The sequence below is a fragment of the Pangasianodon hypophthalmus genome, chromosome 2, assembly GCF_027358585.1.
Source record: "Pangasianodon hypophthalmus isolate fPanHyp1 chromosome 2, fPanHyp1.pri, whole genome shotgun sequence".
NCBI classification, from domain to species: domain Eukaryota; kingdom Metazoa; phylum Chordata; class Actinopteri; order Siluriformes; family Pangasiidae; genus Pangasianodon; species Pangasianodon hypophthalmus.
Genome location: NC_069711.1, coordinates 9,710,846 through 9,733,023, shown reverse-complemented (window position 1 = coordinate 9,733,023; position 22,178 = coordinate 9,710,846). Strand labels below are relative to the sequence as shown.

The window sequence follows — 22,178 nt, the reverse complement described above, 5'->3', positions numbered from 1 at the left end:
TTGTAACATGACAAGCAGCATTTAAAAAAAAATCTTATTAATTTCCAGAGAGAGAAAAAAAGAGAGGCTGGTGAGGGAACGACTGTTTATAGCAGCTATTAGGTACTATAAGTGTTAACGCAAACTGAGTTGTCTTGGGGCTTTTCCACAACATTAAATGTAACTATAAAGGGTTAAAAAGTACAATATGTTGTTCATTAATAAATTAAAACTTGTAATCCTTGGCAAATTGCCGTGGTATAAGAGGCATAAAACACTTTGGGACATGTTGTTATAGGAAAATAATTCATAATATAATTGGTGGGGTGGAGTGATACAGCCTGATGCAAAGCTCCATCATGTTTTATTAGTTACGTACCTCCCCTGTAATTTCTAGACTTCAGAAAACCATTTAGGATGTTTGTGGGGTTGATCACGGAGTTTGTTACTTCTCTAAGAAGTCAAGCACCAGTTATGCTACAGCACCATTGAGAATGAGGCTCTGGCACTGCTATTCACTTTTCAACCTTTTGGAGTCTTGCAATTACTAAACGTGGGTGAGTGAGTGAGAGAGTGAGTGAGTGAGTGAGTGAATCAGTGAGTGAGTGAGAGAGTGAGTGAGTGAGTGAGTGAGTGAGTGAATCAGTGAGTGAGTGAATGTGTGCCAGTGAGTGAGTGAGTCAGTGAGTGAATAAGTGAGTGAGGGTGTGAGTCAGAGTGAATGAGTGAGTCAGTGAGTGAATGAATTAGTGAGTGAGTGTGTGAGTCAGTGAGTGAGTGAGTGAATGAATTAGTGAGTGAGTCAGTGAGTGAGTGAGTGAATGAATTAGTGAGTGAGGGTGTGAGTCAGAGTGAATGAGTGAGTCAGTGAGTGACTTAATTAGTGAGAGAGTGTGTGTCCGTGAGTGAGTGAGTGAGTGAATGAATTAGTGAGTGAGGGTGTGAGTCAGAGTGAATGAGTGAGTGAGTGAGTGAATAAATTAGTGAGTGAGTGTGTGAGTCAGTGAGTGAGTGAGTGAGTGAGGGAGTGAATGAATTAGTGAGTGAGTGAGTGTGTGAGTCAGTCAGTGAGTGAATGAATTAGTGAGTGTGTGAGTCAGTGAGTGAGTGAGTGAGTGAGTGTGTGAGTGAGTGAGTGAGTGAGGTTGGGTTGTTTGTGAACACTTCTATGCTGTGTTAACTCTTCTGAGGGGGGTATTTTGCTTAGTGCTTCTGTATGTGTTTGTGTTTGTTCTGAGTAGTCTGTTCCAGGTTCCAGGAAGTCCAGATGTGGATGTCACTCCAGTCTAATCTGGTTCTCGTTGTTTTGTGTGTCTCTGTGCCTCATTCTCATGTGCCACGTCGTTGTTTGGAGATTTAAGATGTTGCTAAAGTGAATGGAACAGCTTGTTTTCTTGTTTTCTGCTCACTTGGTTTTGTGCCTCCATTTTGCTTCCATCTGTTAATGACTTTTGGAGCTGTCTGTAGACTTTATGCTTTGTAATTAGATTTTCAGATTTGTCTTTGTCTCTCTTGAATATTGTTAGATTGGTTTTCTTGTTTATACATTTTGTAAGTAGCATGTGTATGTTTAGTACCACGGGGAGTAGGGTATGACTGCCAGAAATGTACACTGAAAAGTCTGCAATAGTACAGAAGACTGCTATTTGAGACACAGTTTTAGACACTGACTGATGTGACCACCCTTTCTCAGGAGAGGTTTCCCCCACATCTGCAGCCCATTGAAAGGCTAAGGCTGGCCAACAGCACAGCTGTCGGTAGACACGTGAGCATCCCCAAGGCTAAGGCTGCTCTGTTTGTGCAATTACACCATGGAAATAAACAACAAAACCTGACAAAAACTGCAAAGGAGCTGGGCCCTCGACGGATTTTAGCATATCCTAAATGTGTGTGTAAACAGACTTATTGTACTAAATAAAAAAACAATATTATTTACAGTATATATAATTCTGTACAAAAAGTTTAGGCACATCTAACGAAACTCTGTAAAGCGAAGATACCTTTCAAAATAATAAACTGTAAAGTTTCAAATAATTACTATATTAAGCAGTAAACAGTAAAACAACCAATAAAAAAATCACACTATAATCTGCATGAATTCTCTTAGGTGCACTTTCATGCAGTTTTCTAGGGAAATTGGCTCGAAGATTGTTCCAGGCTTTTTGGAGAACTTGCTACACTTCTTCTGTCTCTGCAGGTAAAATCACAGACAACCTTCATGATGTTTTTTATCAGAAATATATACAGATATACTGTGCTTAGTCTGCTGGGAACCTGTGAACACTATACACTAATTCAGTAGTCTCTTTTATTAATTTAAAAATCTTTTACTAATTCAGCATAAGGATCACTGTCATTTCCTTTTAAATTAGCATCCAGGCAAAACCCAATGATGTGAACAATCCAGTGAACATGGATAAACCATAGTCTAACCTAGGAGGACAGTTTTTTTTTTTTGGATCCAAAACCTAAATCCTGAGGGGCATCAAATAACAGGCCAAGTAGCAGTGGGTGAAATTGGATCCATAGATCTGATCTACTGATTTAAAAGCTGGCATATGTCATGACTGACCCTGCAACCATTTTAAAAACCTTCACAGCTGCCTCCTGAATAATTACTAGAGATCAATGCTTTGTCACTGTCATCTAGGATTGCTTGATATTCAACTACACACCAGAGTCTTTAAAAAAACAGCTGCCATTGGATATTACATTACCCAGACACCTTTAGCATTACCTGAGAGCTTTCAATGATTATGTAAACTGTGAGTAAGATTTCAAACATTTCAGTATTCACTTGGTGAATTGGAAATTAGCATCTCTCTTCAGTTAAATTAGTTCTCACATTGTGTGGGTTATGTCTTCAAAAAATATGATGTATTGATCAATAACTGCCCTGCAACTACAGACTGTTAAACCCAATTTTTGATGCCAATTTAATCCTATTTTCATGCAGGCCAACACAAAATAAATGTCTAAGGGAAAAGTTAGTCATGGGAAATTATGTCCTATATATTTCAAAATCCCCCAGTTCACTTTTTTAAAACTCATGTTCTCCTTCAGTCAGATGAGTCTGAAACTTGCATATGAAACTTACAACCTCTTGCAACACAGTTAGTGATGGCCTAGAAAAACAGTGAAGAAAAAGCAGGGAGTATTTTTCTGGCACTGGGAATGATTAATCATATTCCAAAACTACACCACGGATGTTGAAACTCTGGGAAACTAGGAGTAGGCAATAAAGTGTGTAGGGTTTGTTTTCCCATGCTGTCAAAGCTTGGGAATTGCCACAAACCATGTATGTGGATTAATAAGAAAGTGGCCATAATGTTCCAACGTAATACCTTTATCATTACTTACATTAACATAATGTAAAGTATTACATTCAATAGTAACCCACTACTGCTTGTCTAAGGCAAAGCCTAGCACTGCCCAAGCTTAGCCTCTCTAGGACTGCCTTTCTACCTAAATCAATGCAGTGTTTCCAAGAGTAGATTCCCACAACTAAGTGTTGGCAAGTTTAAAGTTCCACAAGACTGAATGATTATGAAGTCCATTTAAACTCGAACAACTGTGGAAATAAATATAAACTTTTATCTGTAGCCTAAGAATCTAGGAAGCCATTAAAATTTCTGAATAAAACACATCTTTTTCCTTTTCAGATATTATTACCAGCCATGTAACTCGCAGCTAATTTATAGTATCAAATTTACAAGGGGAAACAGAAAGACAAGGCTGGAATTAATTTGAAGTTCTTGACTTTCCTGTTTGATCAATGGAAAAAGCAAACTGACAAAGGAGATTTCATATTTGGCAAAGTAAACTTTGAGCGAATGCTATATTTTACACCCATGTAGACTTATCTGTTAGAGTCACTAAGAAGAAAAGCTGGCTCTTGATAGGGAAGGTATCTGGACAGAATTATCTGTCAGTATGCAAGTGAGATAAGAGATTTGAAGGAATGTTTTCTGGCAAATTACTCTGAATGAGGAGTCTGGCCTGGCACAATGAAAACATGACAACAGGCACAATCTACCCATAGTTTTGCATTCCATGTACCAGAGCGGGTATCTGCTCTAACGCCAACTTGTTGGCAATGATACTTTACAGAAACCAGCTTACAATCTTTCCCTCTAATTGTCTGTGTAATGTATAAAAAGCAATAGCACTCATGAGTGCAGATGTACAAAGACCTACACAGCTGCAGATGCTTCAGTGAGTTTTGAATGGAAAAAAGAAAAATGTAAGTCTATTTAATAGCAATTTATCTACAAGCGCAAATAATTTAAAGAAGTAAAACATAAGATACCAACATCAGTAGTAAACTATTTAGAAATGAACTGAAAGCAAATAGTCTACCTGGTATAAAAAGGCAGTGTCTGACATTTTGTGACCTCATTTTATCATTTTCCCGCATTCATTCTTTACCTAGATAGAACTTTATTATACTAAGGTCAGATTGAAATAAAGTTAAAGTAAAGCTATAGGATATGGCAGAATTTGGAGGTAGGTATGAAGGAAAAGGGTGGGTATACAAGTTATTTATGTAAAATAAATTGATTTTATATATTTTTATAAAATAAATATATTTATATCACATTCATAAAGGGAACTCATATATAATAAAGGCAATTGATATAGGAACACCTGCAGTTATCCAATCAGCCAAATGTGTGGCAGCAGCACAGTGCATAAAATCATGCAGGTGCAGGTCAAGAGCTTCAGTTAATGTTCACATCAAACATCAGAATAGGGGGAAGCGTGATCTCAGTGACTATGGCATGGATTTTGTTGCCAGAAGGACTGGTTTGGGTGTTTCAGAAGCTGCTGATCTCCTGGGTTTTTCAAGCACAACAAGCTCTAGAGTCTATACAAAAAAAAAAAAGCTACAACAACAGAAGGCCACATTGTGTTCCTCTCCAGTCAGCCAAGAACAGGAATCTGAGGCTACAGTGGCCACAGGCTCACTGAAACTGGGCAGTAGACGGTTGGAAAAAGATCAGACAACGTGTAAACTCTAGAGACTGTTGTGTGTGAAAATCCCAGGAGATCAGCAATTTCTGAAATTCTCAAACTACATTAACAACCATGCCATGGTCAAACTCACTGAGATCAAATGTTTTCTGATTGTGATGTGAGCATTAACCAAAGCTTTTGATCTGTATCTGCATGATTTTATGCATTGCACTGCTGTCACAGGATTGGCTGAATAGATAATCGCATGAATGTGCAGGCGTACAGGTGTTCCTAATAAAGTGGCTGGTGAGTGTATTATCAGGCACTATTACACCGTTTATGTTACTTGTAATGAAGGAACATATGTGAAACACTAAATGTCTTGCTGGTATAAATTAAATTCATTTATCTTCTGTATTTTACTCTAAGGGTGTGCAAACCTGTAAGTTCAAATGATGATCATGGAAAAAGTATCATAAAAACGACATAGCCAGCCCTAAGCAGTGCAGCTGACTTGAATATGGCAGGGCTCCGAATGTGGAAACAGAGACAAAATAGCATGCTCTCATTGCACCTAGCAATTGCGCAGGCAGTAATTACATCTAATTTTGTCAGCCTGACATTATGTCCACATTCAAAGTCAAAGGCCTTTAATAATAGGTCACAGAGCAAGTGTAAGATTCTGGTCATGAACTCTGGATAATTTGGGAAAGGCTTACCCAAATCTTCACAGCACACTTCCATGGAGTCTGAGGAGCAGTCACTCACATCCTCCAAAGAGGACATGTCTGTATCCTCCTGAACGTGAAGCCTGGTGATCAGAGACATGGACATGGCTTCTAAATAGTACAAACCACTATTAAAGTTTGTCAAAACCTAAAAATACTGTTAATGATATCAAACATGTAAGCATCATGTAAACATTTTTGGCATAAGATATGTGGGCATTAAATTTAAAAAATGACCAGTTGAAGTTGTTTAAGATTAACTCTGCACAGCCAGTAACCGGATCAATAATGAGTACTGTAATATAAATAAATAGTGCCAATTTTTATTTTGAGTTATTGTTAACTCAGTCATTTTACCTGAATCTGAAAGGTGCCACCGCAGCCATACGAGGTGATTCACTTCCTACAGTTTTTTGCGGTGTACGTTTGCAAGAGTTCATGTCTTTCTCAGTGCTTCCATTTTTAAATTTGATCCTTTGCTTGTTAGAGCCTGGTCGATTACCAGAAGAGGATCCCCAAATCAAATTCCCATTGGTGGTTCTAAGATGAGCTTTTCCTGTCTGAACTCCCTGCATCATTGTGCAAGAAGATGATGGAGTATCTGCGTTATCCAGGCTCTTGAATTGTACCTGATTAGTTTTCCAGTTTTTGTTCGCATTCCTTGTCAGGGCTCCAAACCTATCCTGGGACACAGGGACTCTATGGAGGTCCAGCGTATCTTTGGAGCGCTGCATTTCCCTTTTAGGAACCTGTGGGCTACTGTAGGCAGAGCGAGAACCAGTCATGTGGTTAAATGAGGTCTTGAGTGGAGTCGATCTCTGCAGTTGGTACTGAATTCTTGATGAGGCATCCTTCAGCAGCTCTTTAGAGTTAACAGAGGTGGAGGATGAGAAGGAAGCCATTCGTCCACCTGGCTGATATTGTGCAGATGAACTCAGGAAGCTGCCGCTTGAGCATGTGGTGTTCTGCTTGGAGAAGGTTTTCATGGTCCGGGGCAGAGGGATCCCAGAGCCACTGTGATCCTGAGACACGGGTTTTATTCCAGCACTCATGGTCCTGGCAGAACAGTAAGACATGATTCGATAACACTTTATTCCACTAAAGAACCACACTGATAGAATTGTGGCAATCAATGGTAATTATAGATCACACATTGTAACACAGCATGGTGGAATACAGAAGAATTCTTACATACAGATAGGATCAGTGTTCAAATTACAGGAGAGCTTAAATTACAGAGAGGGGGCTTAGGGAGCTAATCTCTTCCAAAAAAGCCTTGAGCTACCTTAAAAACAATAAGAGATTAAGTTTAGGCATGGGAGGTTGTGGATATTGATAATTTATTAACTTGTACTTTTTGTTTAACAATTTTTTCTAAAAGTATAATGAGTTATCAAATAAAATTTCACAAGTCTAATCTTTCCCACAGCTCTCTCTTCACTTCTCCAATAAGCCAAAGTAAAGTAAAAGCACATTTGATGTTATAAGCTCACTTGTTTCTGTCCTATATTTTATACTCTGGATTCTCTTCAAGTCATCAGTCTGTCTAATCAGATTTATATGAAAATGTCAAGAACTGCCACAAGCACTACCACAATCTCATCCCAACTTTTGGTTTTTGGTGTAGAGAACAGAACACTGTGGTCTATTCTATCTGCATAAGGGTGGGAAGACACTAGCTTTTTCATAGTTGTATGTGTATTAGTCATGGTATTTTGTATAGTTTGTTATTGCTCAATAGTAGGATTAGTAGGATGTCTTGTTAAGCTTTGGTTGTTGCTTTGGAACAGCTATGCTACTGTGTGTGTGTGTGCGTGTGTGGGTGGGTGTGTAAATGGCTGTAAGCACATGTAGGTCAGTGTGTGCATGTTTACTTCAAGAGACCCTCCCGAAAGCAATTTGAACACTGAATAGCAGCACAGTAGTTGGGAAGGTGCTTATGTTGAAAAGTGCTTACAAACTAGGATGATAAAGCTATATCACTGAAAACAGCTTGATCAAACTGAACGTCTTCAGGCAAATAAGCTCCATCTTCAATATTTTTCTTTCAACCATTACTATTAAGAATGCAATTATTGTTGGTACCCCTAAGGAATATTTTTAAATGACTTAAATAAATAATCTTTTTTTTTTTTTTAACTTGCTTTCGGTCCACAGAAATTTTGTAGTTGCCTTTGACTCTCCTGTTTCTCTGGGATGTAATATATACTGCACACAACCTGTAAAATCTGTCATTCATCACCATGGGGAAAACCAAATACCCACTGTAAAATATAGTGATACATCACTGATGCTTTGGGGCTGTTTTGTGGCTAGTGGTCTGGGAGTTCTGACAATTGATGGCATCATGAGTCGGATCTTTTAGTGTTAATCCTAGTTGTCTTTGTCAGGAGGTTAAGACTTGGTCATGGACAGAGCTTTTAACCAGTTAATGAACCAAGCATGAATCCAAATCAACACAGAAATGGTTAAAGAAACACAAAATCAGTTGTTGCAAAGACCATCTCAGCCTGAATCTAAGAGGGCAGTCCACCGGCACAAACATAAGAATATAAGAGGTTGGAATGAGTGGTTCAGGGCTACTCCTCAAGTGTATTCAACTTTGTTAGGCATTACAGAAGGATACTCAGTGCTATTATTCTTTCTATATATTAATGTTAAGATTAATTTATAATTCTGCTGATAATATCCAAACCAGTGTTTTGAAGGACAAAATACACTACATAAGATCCAAAAAACATCCAAATCTTATAATCTATTTAAAAAAAAGCATTCCTGTATGTTTGAGTTCAAAATATCAGCTTTTTGCTTTTTTGTATTCATTTCTACTTATTTTCATGAAGGGTGCCAATAATGGAAAGGCCTGTAAGGTACACAGACAATCTCCTGCTTCTCCTGAACGCTTTACTAACTACCAGCCCCACCTCATCATTAGTGCAACCTGTTCCTCATTAGTTGCAGTGTATACAGTATGTGCTCTGTTTTGGTAGTTTGTGTTTACAAAGTCTTGCTAGGGTTTCTCTGCACATTACTGAGCCTGTCTATGATGTTTTTCTTATTTATTCATTTTCACAATCACCTTAAATTTAGAACACAGTCGATTGCTTAAGACTACATGGGACGCCTGGCCTCCCCTAAAATTTCATTAAAATGCAGTAATGAAATTTTACCAATGTATCTATATTATTTTTCACTCTTGGTGAAATTCAATATTTTAGCAATTTAAATGATCAAGTCTCTCACTGCAGATCAATCCCCTGCCCACAGACACCACTCTTCTATAACAGATTCACATATGCTCTGTTTCAATGGGAGGAAATTTAAACACTCATTGGAGAACAGGCTTTTAATATGTCGTTTTGGGTCCCTTCCAGACGCAGGGCTTCTCTGGGGTGAATGCAAGTGTGGGCATGTGGGTTTTGCAAAGTAGCTGAACCTCGTAACCAGCTACCAATCATTGAAATGGTAATGAACATGACTGACATCTCACACTAAAATATAACATTGCCAGTCAGATTCACAGAGTGCTCAGCAATCAGTAGCCGAATCCATAGCAGTTTTTCACAACTACACTATTTGGCCAAAAATGTGTTGACACCTGACCATCATGCTTGTGTGTTGACACACAAAGTTGGAAGCACACAATTGTATAGAATGTCTTTGTATGCTGTAGCTTTACAATCTCCCTGCAGTGAAACTAAGAGGTCTAGCCCAGACATGTTCCAGCATGACAATGCCCCCGACCTTAACACCACTGAACACCTTTGGAATGAATAGGAGGTGTCTCAGGCCTCCTTGCCTTACATCAGTGCCTGACCTCATGAATGCTCTTGTAGCTGAAGGGGCAAATCCCTACAGCCATGCTCCAAAATGTAGTGGAAAGCCTTCCCAGAAGAGTGGGGACATCTGGAATGGGATGTTCAAGAAGCACATATTGGTGTGATGGCCAGGTGTCCACAAACCTTTGGCCATATAGTGAAGTTTAGCTTGTTATTTTATCATTGTAATTGGTAAATATTGTAAATAAATTGTAAGTTTAAAGCTGTGCTTGATTATTTTATTTATATTCTAGGTCTAGATATCTAGCTGTTACTGCCTACTTCAGTAAAATTGAGCTAGCTAGTAAAAAACAGCTGGCAGACAATTAAATATATACTTCAGTAAGAGACATCTGGGCTTGCCCTATTTTAAAAACCACCATCCGTCCCTGTTATAAAATCCTGTTTGGTGTTTTTTTTTTTTTCCCCCTTTTTTTTTAATTCTTGCCTATTGTTAGGATCACACTTGTGGACTGTAGATACTGTAACATCTACAATCAAATTGACTGTAGTGACAAATTAATGCAAAAACTAGTGGCCCTGTTATGCTGTGGGGGGCATTTTACTGACATGAGTCTCCCTGTCCCCTTAAAGGGAACTGTCACAGCAAATCAATATAAAGTGACTTACTGATGAAACATTTCAGATGGGAGTGTTCTCTTCCAGGAGGACAATGTCCCCATCCACAGGGAACAGGTGCTCATTGATTAGTTTGCTTATGATGAAAATAAAGTAAATCATGAACCAATTGAGGGAATATCTTTTGGAAGAATGGTGTCCATTCCTCCAGTACAGTTCCAGAGTCTTATAGAAGCTATGCAAAGGCGCACTGACAGCTGTGTGTGTATTAAGCTGATAAAGGACATTTGACTCAAACATCCTGTTTCTCTGGAAAAATTGTGACCTACGCTAAACCTTTACTACACCTACCTTAGCTGGTTCTGCTGAACCAAATTACCACCCAGACTGTTGTGTGGAAATGAAAGAATATTGCATTTTATTACTGAAATACACTGTAGTGCACATGGATTCTCATACTGTGCAAAAGCCTTAGACACCCTGCATTTATACATTTTATATTATACAACTTTTTTATGCCTGTTAGTGTGAAAAGGAAAACAAAAGGTTTCCAAATAGTAATTTTTGTTCATTTTGTTAAGTAATGGACCGTATTATATAATAGATTATGTTTCTAATAAAAAAAAATCTTTGGATTTTACCTTCAGAGAAAGAAGAAATGTAGCAAGTTCTCGAAGAAGTTACCAATCAAGTTGTACTGTTTACTTCTCAAACTCATTACTTTAATACTTATCATTTCATTATTTTAAATGCATCTTTGATTTACAGAATTCCTAGGAATGCCTAATATTATTGTCTTATATAACTGAAACCTGGAGACTGACATGGCCTTTGCAAAACACTTATTTTGTATTGCTAGAAGAATTTTGTTAATTGGAAGTTTTAACTCGCAAAGGCAACCAGATTTGTGTTAAAATATACTGTTACTTTGCAGAATCTCATCAGATGTCCTGATCTTCACAACAGCTCCTGTTCCACTGTATGCAAAACAGCCTTAAATTATCATTATATCAGTAAGCTCAAGTACCCTCTTTGTGCAATTTTTTTCCCCAACTTTCCAGACCTTTTGACCTTTTTATTATTATGGCTCTGTATTTTTAGAATCATTCACAGTATGTATTTTTCCTTCCCTGATTTGTGCAGCTCAACAACCATCTGTGTTGAAAGTTATTTGGTTTGCTCCATGGTGTTGGAAGATACAGGGATTTATGTGTGCAACATCATAGTTATACCCCTGGGTGATGGGACATGGTCAAGGGTAATATTAGTGTTCCTAAAGACTCCTAAAGGGAAAAAGGATAACAAATCTGGAGGTTTTAAATATTTTTTAGGAATTCAGTTTTACTACATGTTTTGAGTAAAAACACTATTATTATTATTATTATTATTATTATTATAAAAAAGACATTCTCATATGAAATAATTAGGTCAATTGTTTTAGTAGAAATTTTTTAATCATTAATTAATCATTTATTTTTAAAATTATATTGCTCATTCTCATCATTCTCATTAAGGGTTCCAATAATTCTGTAATTGACTGTATATATAATCAATAAAGTAGGTCTGCTGTAAACAAATGTGACAAAATACTAAAGATAGGAGACACTGAGAATGAAAAATGAACTATGTTACCTTACCCTGTGGGTATCTAAACTTAAATTCCCCTGATAGTAACAAAATGTACAAAGCTCTTCAGACAAAAAGCTCTCCATTACCCCAGATGAGTGGAACGGAAAGCTTTTTAAGGAGTTTCAGTGAAGAAACCCTGAGGGCTGAGTTAACTCAGTGACCTGACAGGGCTGTCATGTTTCAAGTTTTCAGTTACTGTGTCTATCAGTCAGATAACTAATTAATATACATTATAAATATATGAGATATTTTGCTTTCAGAATATTCAGAAAAGATTGTTCTGAATTAAAATCTATTTAAAAGTGTTACACAAAAAGATTGTTAAGAATTTCAACTCTGACAATGTGTAAAGGAAATTTCATAATCAGCACATAAAAATTATTATTATTATTATTATTATTATTATTATTATTATTATTTTAAGAAAAATCCATCAAGCAGAAATCTCTAATAAATCAATTGCCTGAAAGAACTAAGTAATATAAATACACTCAGGAGCCAGGCAGGTGCCTTACTGGCTTCTCATGACAAGGCAATTCTGAACAGTGACTAAGCGGTGTGTGTATGAGAGAGAAAGAGACAGAGAGAGAGATAGAGAGAAACAGAAACAGTGAGAGATACATTACATCATTTCACAATAAACAATTAAACAATTCATTCATCTTGAAAAGCACAATCTCACCTGGAATCTCTGTACTGCTGTTTTTTGTCCTTTTGGTTAAAATATCAGTAAAATCCTGTAGTAGTCCTATGTACAGTTGCGCATGCCTTGTGTTTGCTGTGCCAACTCTTATCCACTGTGGTGAAATAAACCTTTAATGCTGTCTAACAAAGCCTCAGAGAGCCACGTGCCGCTATTTCCATGTGTGCGGGAGGGGAGTAGAGACATCTGGACCGAGGGGACCTCTCTCTCTCTCTCTCTCTCTCTCTCTCTCTCTGGATCTGTCCTTTAAACTGGGCAAGTGACACACTGATGCACTCTTACACACACAAACCAGGCATAAACTCAGCTATAGCTGCCACTACACACACATGCACCCCCAAGTGACTCATATTTCTTGTAGTAATGACATCATGTCAAAACCCTCTGGGTCATTTCCTTCACAGCTTTGTACCACCTTTCAGTTTGAGTCACCCCTTCACCATCAAACAGCTTGTCCTTGAGACGTATCACTTCCAAAGTCTTAGCTAAGCCCTTACAAAAAAAATGCACACTAGCCCTCCAATGCCTGAAGGAGGTACACTCACAATAGCACATAAATACAATACCCCACCAACCTTACTAGCAGTTATACAGTAGATAACTGATACTACTGTATAGGAACTATATTGCTTTAATTCATTGTACTAGTGTTGATACAGAGCTATAATAGGAATTTTAAACCAACACTGACTGACACACTCATTGTGCGCTACATGACACTTGGATTTATAGAATAGACCTGTTTTTATTCCTTAAAATTTAGACCCACATTCTATTTTTTTCGACAGATCCTTTGTGTCAGATTCAGTCTTGTCAGAGAAAGACAAAGAGGAAGAAGGAGGAAGAGAGAGAGAGATGAAGAGACAAGAAAGAGAGCATGGCAAGCTGGGCAAAATGCTTCAGATCAGATTTAGCTCACAAAGGGCAGTCAGGTAAAGAACGGGAGAGATAATGAGATAAGGAGAGCGAGAGATAAACAGAGAGAGAGCACGAGAGAGAGAGAGAGAGAGAGAGAGAGTGAGAGAGAGAGAGAGAGAGAGAGAGTCTGCTAGATCAAATTGCAATAGGCAATCTACCATAGAACTACTCAATTAGATCTTAACATTAATCCATTTATCCATGTACACAAACATTCTCACAATCATTTAACCTAGGGGTAATGCAACCTAGCAAATCCCCCTACTGACATGTTTGAGAGGTGGGAACAGCCCAGAAAACCCAAAAGAACATGGGAGAACATGCTAAACTGCACACAGACAGTAACCCAAGCTCAAGATTGAACCACAAACCCTGGCGCTGTGAGGCAGCAACACTACTGTGTTGCCATAGTTCATAACAACATTCATAAAATTGATGAACATTTGACCCAACTAAATTCAATCAGAGTTGAAGTGCAAGACGCATAAGTGAACAAAACCTCATAGTCAATACCCTTTTATTGGTGGTCTGTACATATTAGTCTGGTTTAAACCTCATCAGCAAAGTATGACATCATCAGTAACCCTTGAACAACTGAGGCAAGATTTTAACTTGTCTTTCTCTGTATCTCTCTTCCCAGAGCCAGACATTCCTAATTCAATTCCTCCTCCATTCTCTTGACAGCCAAGGCGTCTTCACCCTCAGTCTGTCATACAGCTAACACAATTAAAACACACAGTCTGTCTTTTCCAGAGGAATCTAAGAGACTCATTCCATTATATATATAAGAACAATGCACAGAGGAGGATGTTTAACATGAGGCTGAAGGAAAGGACTGTTTATCATTATCATTATTGATGTCATGTGAACTGCAGGCCTGAGATGAAAGTGATTAATAACACTGCCCTACATTTAAGAGTGCAAATGAACTTTATTACCAGCTTGCCTCTGGGTGTGTAATTTAGACACACTTAATATCTGTAATATTTATACGTTTGGATAAAGGCAGTTAAAACAGGAAAGTAGTAAACAGTTAGTACATACAAGGGGGAGTCCATGATTGAGGTGCCATTTAGCCCTCTTAAAAATTAAACTTTTTTCCCCATTATTTTTCAACATTGAATCCGAGAAACCATGCATTTTCCCATTACAAAGTATTATTTATCTGAAACATGCACACAGGTTGATGTGAAGGACACTTTACCTATGTTTAAAATGTAGCATACCTTTACTTTATATACATACACTATACGGGCAAAAGTATGTGGACACCTGTATGTGCTTGTTGAACATTGCATTCCAAAGGTATACCATTAATATGGAGCTTGTTCTCCATTTACCCCTATAACTGCCTCCCCTCTTCTGGGAAGGCTTTCCACTAGATTTCAAATATTGCTTGGTGGATTTGTGCTCATTCAGCCGTAAGATCAATAGTGAGGTCAGGCACTGATGTCAGGCAAGGAGGCCTGGTGTACGTTGGCATTCCAGCTCATCTCAATGGTGTTCAGTGGTGTTGAGGTCAGGGCTCTGCGCAGGCCAGTTAAGTTCTTCTACACCCATTTTGGCAAACCATATTTTTATGGAACTCACATTGGGCACAAGGGCATTGTCATACTGGAACATGTTTAGGCCCCTTAGTTCCAATGAAAGGAAACTGTAATGCTACAGTATACAAAGACATTCTAGACAATCATGTGCCTCTAACTTTGTGGCAAGAGTTTGAGGAAGACCCATATATGGGGGTCATGGAAGGCATTCACATACTTTTGGCCATATAGTGTAAATGTATATATACATATATTTGTAAATATAATGATCCACCAAGTCCCTGACCAGGGAAAAGCAGTTATTGAAGATGAATGAATAGATGGATATTCGTAGGACACAAATGGCACCCAATAGGATCACCTACAGTGCAACAGTAAAGATATATTCTTATTATACAACAAACACAGTATCCTTAGAGACTGTATACCTTGTTTTGCCATCAGAACTGTGACTGTCTAGATTTGACCATGCTTGTATTGCTCTGTCCTGCATTTATCTCATAAAAAAAAATGCTGTCCCATTAGTGTTGCAAATTAAACACAAATCCACCAGTCTAGTTTTGTGAACAATTTCTCCTTAATTGTTTTTGGTGCCAAGTTGATTAATCCTATGATTGACTTAAGGAGCTAGGGTGAGCTGCTGTAGCAGTTTGGATTAGCCTTCTTGCCCGTTTGTAGACTGAGTGGCGGTCACAATGTTAAACCTCTAATAATTAAGCTTCATTAAGCTGGTTAAGGCCAGATATGTGAAACTGCATGTGTTTTCAGTCCTGCCATTCACTGTAACACACCCACAGCAGACACCTGCCCCAGGAAAAACTTGGGGCTTTTGAAACAAAAAACAAGTAGAACTCAATGCCCACAGTGTCAATGCGGATGCCTCCGCCACCAACATAATTGTCTCAAATACCCTTAAAATAATATTCTTCAGGAAGGAGAAGAAAAACTATTTCTAACATTTGACCTTGCTGTGACCTTGACCCTGTTTGGATCAATTCTGAAATTTAGTCAGCTAGATTTTGTAATCATCTGCTGGCTACAGTGATAATTCCATACAAATCCTACAAACATTCAACCATTCGATCTTGAGATATCACACTAATGGGAATCGGCTGGACACATGGACAGACAACCCAAAAAAATAATGCCTCCATCAACTCATTTCGGAGGCATGAAAAAACAAGAATATTGACACCAGTGAGTTTCTTGAAGAGAAATGTTGGACAATGAAGTACACAGTCAAACACTCAATATGTTATTTTTAAGTATTTGTATTTTGAGACTTTTCTTTGCTGCAACAAAACATTTATAGGATATTCCTAGATTACGTTTAATTGTCCATTAGTGCTCATGTTACAAAGTCCTGCTTTACCTGGTGTGTGTGAGATGAGGTGAGACCGACATGTCAAGGGGGAAAAAAATTAACCGTATAGAAAATGCCGTAACATGCTCATGCTAAATAGCCACAGTAACAGACCTGTACACAGTAAACCACTGCCAGCACAGAGACTTGTGTTTTATCAGTGTTACCTGAGCTGTCCTGTGCACCACATGAAGATCAGTCATATAAGCCAAAACAAAGCTATGGCACATATTTTAACTCCTTTTCTTCCAAATAGAAATCTTAAATAAATTTGAAAAGGTCAACAATCCTAACAAAAGAATTTAGGTAAATGTGTTAATTAAAGCAATCATTTCATTTAAGAAGCGTTACGGAGTAGCTAGCTAGCTAACTGTGTTATATTCGAATGTTTTGTTAGCTCCCAGTGTGCAGGATGTAAGAATAGTACAGCTCAGTCCCAGTCATTCAGTTTTTGATGAAAAGATATATAATTTTTGTGAATAAATTATATTTAAGTAGTTACCACCAGCAATGAGTACTGCCTGTTTAAACTATAAGGCAATTATGTAGCTAGGCTAACAGGCTTCTCACAAGTCTCCTGCATAGCTTTACACCATTAACTTTAACCTCTGCTGATATCATTGAAGCTATGATGCTTTATCCAAAAGGTACAGAAAAATAATGCCTATTTTTTTTATAGATAAAGCCTTTATAAAGCGTATAGAGATTTGGTTCCTTTGCTGCTTCATTACTTAATACTTTGTTTTACTGTATTATAATTACATCAGTGTTGTAGTAGCAATGCAGTAAGGTCCTTTGATACAGTATAAACTGCCAGTACTGTATATATACAGTATGTGTAATATTTCCCAAGAATATTGAACTGTATAACACTTTTCACTTTTTTTTTCACAGTGTCACAGTAGCCTATTTGCTGTTATGTACAATTTGTCAGCCCTCTACCCTGTCCTTCAATGGACAGGGACCACCCTAGGGCCACCACTGACCTTTTTTTGGAAAGCTGGACCACAGGGTAGTGGCACTGATAGTGTGTGTTGCTATTAATGTGAAAATATCGAGCTAACAGCAGTCCTTTGATTACAAATGGACACTGCTGAGGGTCTGAAGGGCAATTAACAAACCTGTATATATATATATATATATATATATATATATATATATATATATATATATATATATATACACACACACACACACACACATTATATATATGTATATATATATATATATATATATATATATATATATATATATATATATATATATATATATATATGGGGGGGGGGTAATAAATGTAATAATAATTATTATAAAATAACTAAATAATAAATAACTATTACCTACAAGATGGTCCAAAAAGATAGTTTTATATAATAGCGTGGTCCTAAGTGTATTTAATGGGGAATGGTGGGGTCAAGAGTCTCCTCCAATGTACAGTAATTTGCAAAAGTACTCAAACTGCTGAAATTATTAAATTAAGCATATAGTATTGATATATTGAATTTAATGCAATGTAATATTTATATTCAAAAACTCATGTTCAGTCTTAAGGTTTGTAATAACCTTCAGCAAATGTTATCTGCAACTCCCAAAATGACACTTTTGAAGTCTGGGTCTGTGATAGGAGCTTCAAACAAAATTCACATTTAGAGGATTAAAGCCCCACACATTCAGTCGCAAATCAGATTTTATCTATACAAACATTTCTGATGTCACATGAACCATAATCCTGGAGACTTGCGTGGAAGGTAAGACCCAGGTGGTCTTTCAGGACATTTGTCACGGGTGGACAAGTAAATGTCACGCTTCGACATTGTATTTACACATTTTTACAGTAACCACACATATTACAAGAGCCATGATGAAAACAGTAGTCTGTCAGTAGCCTTGAAACTCTGACGAACCTTATAATCATGGTGTTTATGCAAGTGACACAGTTGAAATGTGAAACAGGAACAGAATAGCCCTGAAATTAGCCGAGTGTGGGTGGCTTCTATTCAGAGGCTACTGTATGTAGGAGGGGAATTAGGTTAATAGCACAAAAAGAGAGCACCACATAGCACACAATCGCAAAGAACCAGCTGATAAAAGTATATACGAAACTGGCAACTCAGCATATGCAATCAGCAGAGATTAAGCAATGTAAAGAAATGCTGAACTGTGTAAATTTTAAACCAAACACAGCTTTAAATAATAACTGAGGGAAGGATGTTCAAGCCAGGATTGTAATTCAAATCTATTCAAGTACTTGTTTTCACAGGGTGTCACTTGGCAACCAGATTTGTTTTGGATTTAAAAAGCTTTCCTAAAAATGCATGTATTAAAGTATTCTATTCGATTCTATTATATTTTACAGCTTCCTGTAAGTCACCATAAAGACTTTGATCACAATCATTATTGTGATTTTTATTATCAGAGATTAGTCATATATACTATATATACATATACATATATATTTATATAATATGTATATATTATATATATATATCCAGGGTGTATTCCCACCTCTCGCCCAGTATTCCCGGGATAGGCTCCAGATCCACCATGACCTCAACCAGGATAAAGCACTTACTAAAAAAAGTCAGTAAAGAATAAAGATATAATTTTCTATAAAGTAGAGATGATCTTTCAATTAAGTTCAATTTGTGTGTATAATAACAAACATTGTACATAAATTAACGTTTGGCTACGTAGCAAGTTCCCAAAAGAAAGGGGGAGCCAGTAAAGCTCCCTGATGGCGTCAATCTTGAAGAGGAGACAGAGTGTCTAGGCAAGCGCATTACTCACAGTGCGGTCAGAGAGACAGTATGGCCACAACAGCAGCTCTACATTTAGGACTTAATAAAATGTTGAATTTGAATTGGTCCAAATCATTACCTATTTATTTACATGAATATGCTTCTACTTTTATATGAATCTTATGTGTACAATGGTACACATAAGAGGTATGACAAAAGTAATTTGATAAAAATTTATATTGGATGTTTCCCTTAAAGGTTTTTAAATGAGATGTCCTCTTATATGACTTAGTTAAATATTAAAGGAATTCCCTTTTTAAATAATGCATGACCTTTTGACTAACACTGAATCCTTTTCCTGATTTGAACACTAGCTCTCACTGATGGTATACATAATGTCCAGTTTGGGACTACAAGCTGTACTTATAATTTTTCATAACAAAACATATGACACCCACTGTATATCGCCTTCTTACATTCACCATGACATCATCACTTACCTCCTGATATCTCTATGGCAATGTATGTTTCTTGGCAACTTTCCACACAGGCGTAGGATATCGTTTGTCATGGGAAACAACAGCATGTCAGAAAGCACATTGTCTCACACAGATGCTTGAGCACTGACTTATGATTCACAGACAGTGAATCATATGTTGTGCATGTAGTTCTCAGGGGAAAGGGCTTCTAATGGTCTTCTAGCACAAATTTCACTTTCTGCTCATATCTGAGTAAATCTTTATCCACCACATATTTTCAGTTGCTATCATTGTTATCATTAGCTCTGAGGGGTTTTTGCAGTCACACGGCAGACGCTGTTCAGTCTGTGGGAAGCAAATAAGACAATTTCGCAATAAACTGAAAGGTCTAAAATCTGATTCGTTCTACTTCCTCAAGGGGAATCTTCCCCAAACAGCTGTGCGATTTCATTCTCACATTTTGTCATAGTTGATACCATAGCACGGAAATACTTAAGCAGCTACACTGAATTAACTTCTAAATTAAGTTAAATGAATGTAATCACTACAGATTGCATATATTTCTCCCATACTGAGATATATGTATGTGCCTAAGCTTCATATTTAGTACAGAAGCCCATGTTGTAAGTAGAGACAATAGAGATAAATGCACATTGCTTCCAGACCAGTCTCAGCCCTCAGGACTATCACACTACTGCCTTGTGACATGCAACAAGGATGCACATGACTGCTTGCTTTGTATACAACAAAGGATTTTGGGATTTGTAAGCTCTTTACGGACCATGGCTTCAGCAATCACATGAAACCAAGAAGAGGTCTTTATTTGGGGTTAATCAGAATAATTTAATTGATGACAGCTGCATGATAATTACTTTTGAACATGAGATTGGATGTGATTGGTTCATTCTGAACACAGCCACATCCCCAGTTATAAAAGGGTGTGCACACTTATACAACCAGGTTACTGTAACTTCACTTAATTTTTATATGTTGTAATTTCAGTTTGAGGGTGGAAAAAGTTCTGACATTATTCATTTTTTTACTTCACAAAAACCTGCCATTTTAACAGTTGTGTGTAGACATTTTATATCTATTGTAAGACTTATGGATAATCATAAACTGTCATACCAATAATTATGATTAGCAATTTCTCTTTTTGTTCAACATGGTGGTGCAGCATATACCTTGCCACCTCACAGCTCCAGGGTCCCTGGTTCAAAACTGAGCTCAGGTTATTGGGTTTAATGTGTGTGTGTGTGTGTGTGGAGCTTTGCATGGGGTTTTCTTAAGGTTCTGTGGTTTCATTCCACCTGCCAAAAACATGCAGATAGGTGGACTGGCTACATTAAATTGCTCGTAGGTATGAATGAGTGTATAAATATGTGCACGATGCGCTGTACCATCCAGGTTGTATTCCCGCCTCGCGCTCAGTATTCCTGGGATAGACTCTGGATCAGCTGCGATCCTGACCAGGATAAAAGTGTTACTGTAGATGAATGAATGAATTTGTGCCTTTTGTTGACATTATGCCAGTCCTATAAGTCCTACAAGGCATAATACTAGTGTAATATGGCACATACACATGAAAAGAGAACAGTTATGTAGGAACATTGAACATGTAAGTAAATAACATTTCTATCAGCCTTTTTGACTGTAAAAATTGTAAAAGGAAGACATAGCAGAAATAATAAAATATAAAAACTTTTTACTGAAAAAAAAACCAAAGAGGTTAATGAACATTAAGCAAAACTACATAAACATGGCCATATTTTTGCCATCTACAAGTTTTAGAGACTGTGTCTAAGTTACAATATCACTGTTAAACATAAGCATAGAATTATATTCGCTGCACTCATATCATATTCTATCATATTCTAATCCGTTTTACTTTGTCATGAGGTTTGAACCATGAACAACAAAACCTAATTACAACTAGTCCATGGTTCAGGGCCACTGAGGGAGAACAACTGATTAAATTATGATAATACATATTGAAACTTAAGTAATATTTTTCAACATTAACAACACATTCCTCTTAACTATCTGTATATACTGTACTTTTATGGAAATATAGTTGTAAAATCTAATGGTTGCTCATGTTCAGCTTAAATAATTATGATAAAGCAGTTATGTAATTGTGACAGGTTTCACCTATACCAATTTCTACTTCATTTCATAACACAGGTTAGGAGTCCACTTAAAAGGATTTTCAGTGTGCAATCTCCAAAACTCCAAATCTCTAATTTAGTTTAGTATACTTAAAAACCACATAAACAGTATGGTCTGACATGACGGATAAGAGAATCAGCTTCACGGAAAAAAAATTAGATGAACATGCAGAGAAAAGAAAAATGTAGAATAAGCAAAACAGCCCAAAACTTAAATGTACATTCATGTTGAAATCATTTTAAGTAGTTCTTAATTTTTCATGGAGGATAGCTACTATATAAACAGATGGAATGAATGTATATATTAGCTCATGGTTTACTTGCACAAAAAAGCCATAACTGTGACCGATCTGCTTTTAGTATGAGTCATTATATACTCACTGAGAAGGGAGGAGCAGCTACAATGCCACGTAAAATGCTGACACATGCAAAGGAGTCGCAGGTTCCTGACTTCAGCAGCCAGTACAGCAACGATAAGACCAACTGATCTGCGGAATTGAAAAATGATGTGTCTTATCAGAGTCCAGTCTTCACCGTATTTAAATCATATTTCAACATTATCAGTGTGCAGGC

At 37.2% G+C, this 22,178-nt stretch overlaps 1 protein-coding gene across 1 annotated transcript; it reads right to left on the bottom strand.

Moving 5' to 3' along the window:
* Positions 1 to 5,866: 5,866 nt before the first annotated feature.
* On the bottom strand, positions 5,867 to 9,877 carry LOC128317957 (uncharacterized). Its single transcript, XM_053232050.1, has one exon. The coding sequence runs from the start codon at positions 6,737 to 6,739 to the stop codon at positions 6,017 to 6,019; it is 723 nt and encodes a 240-aa protein (XP_053088025.1). The 5' UTR covers positions 6,740 to 9,877; the 3' UTR covers positions 5,867 to 6,016.
* Between the last annotated feature and the right edge of the window lie 12,301 nt (positions 9,878 to 22,178).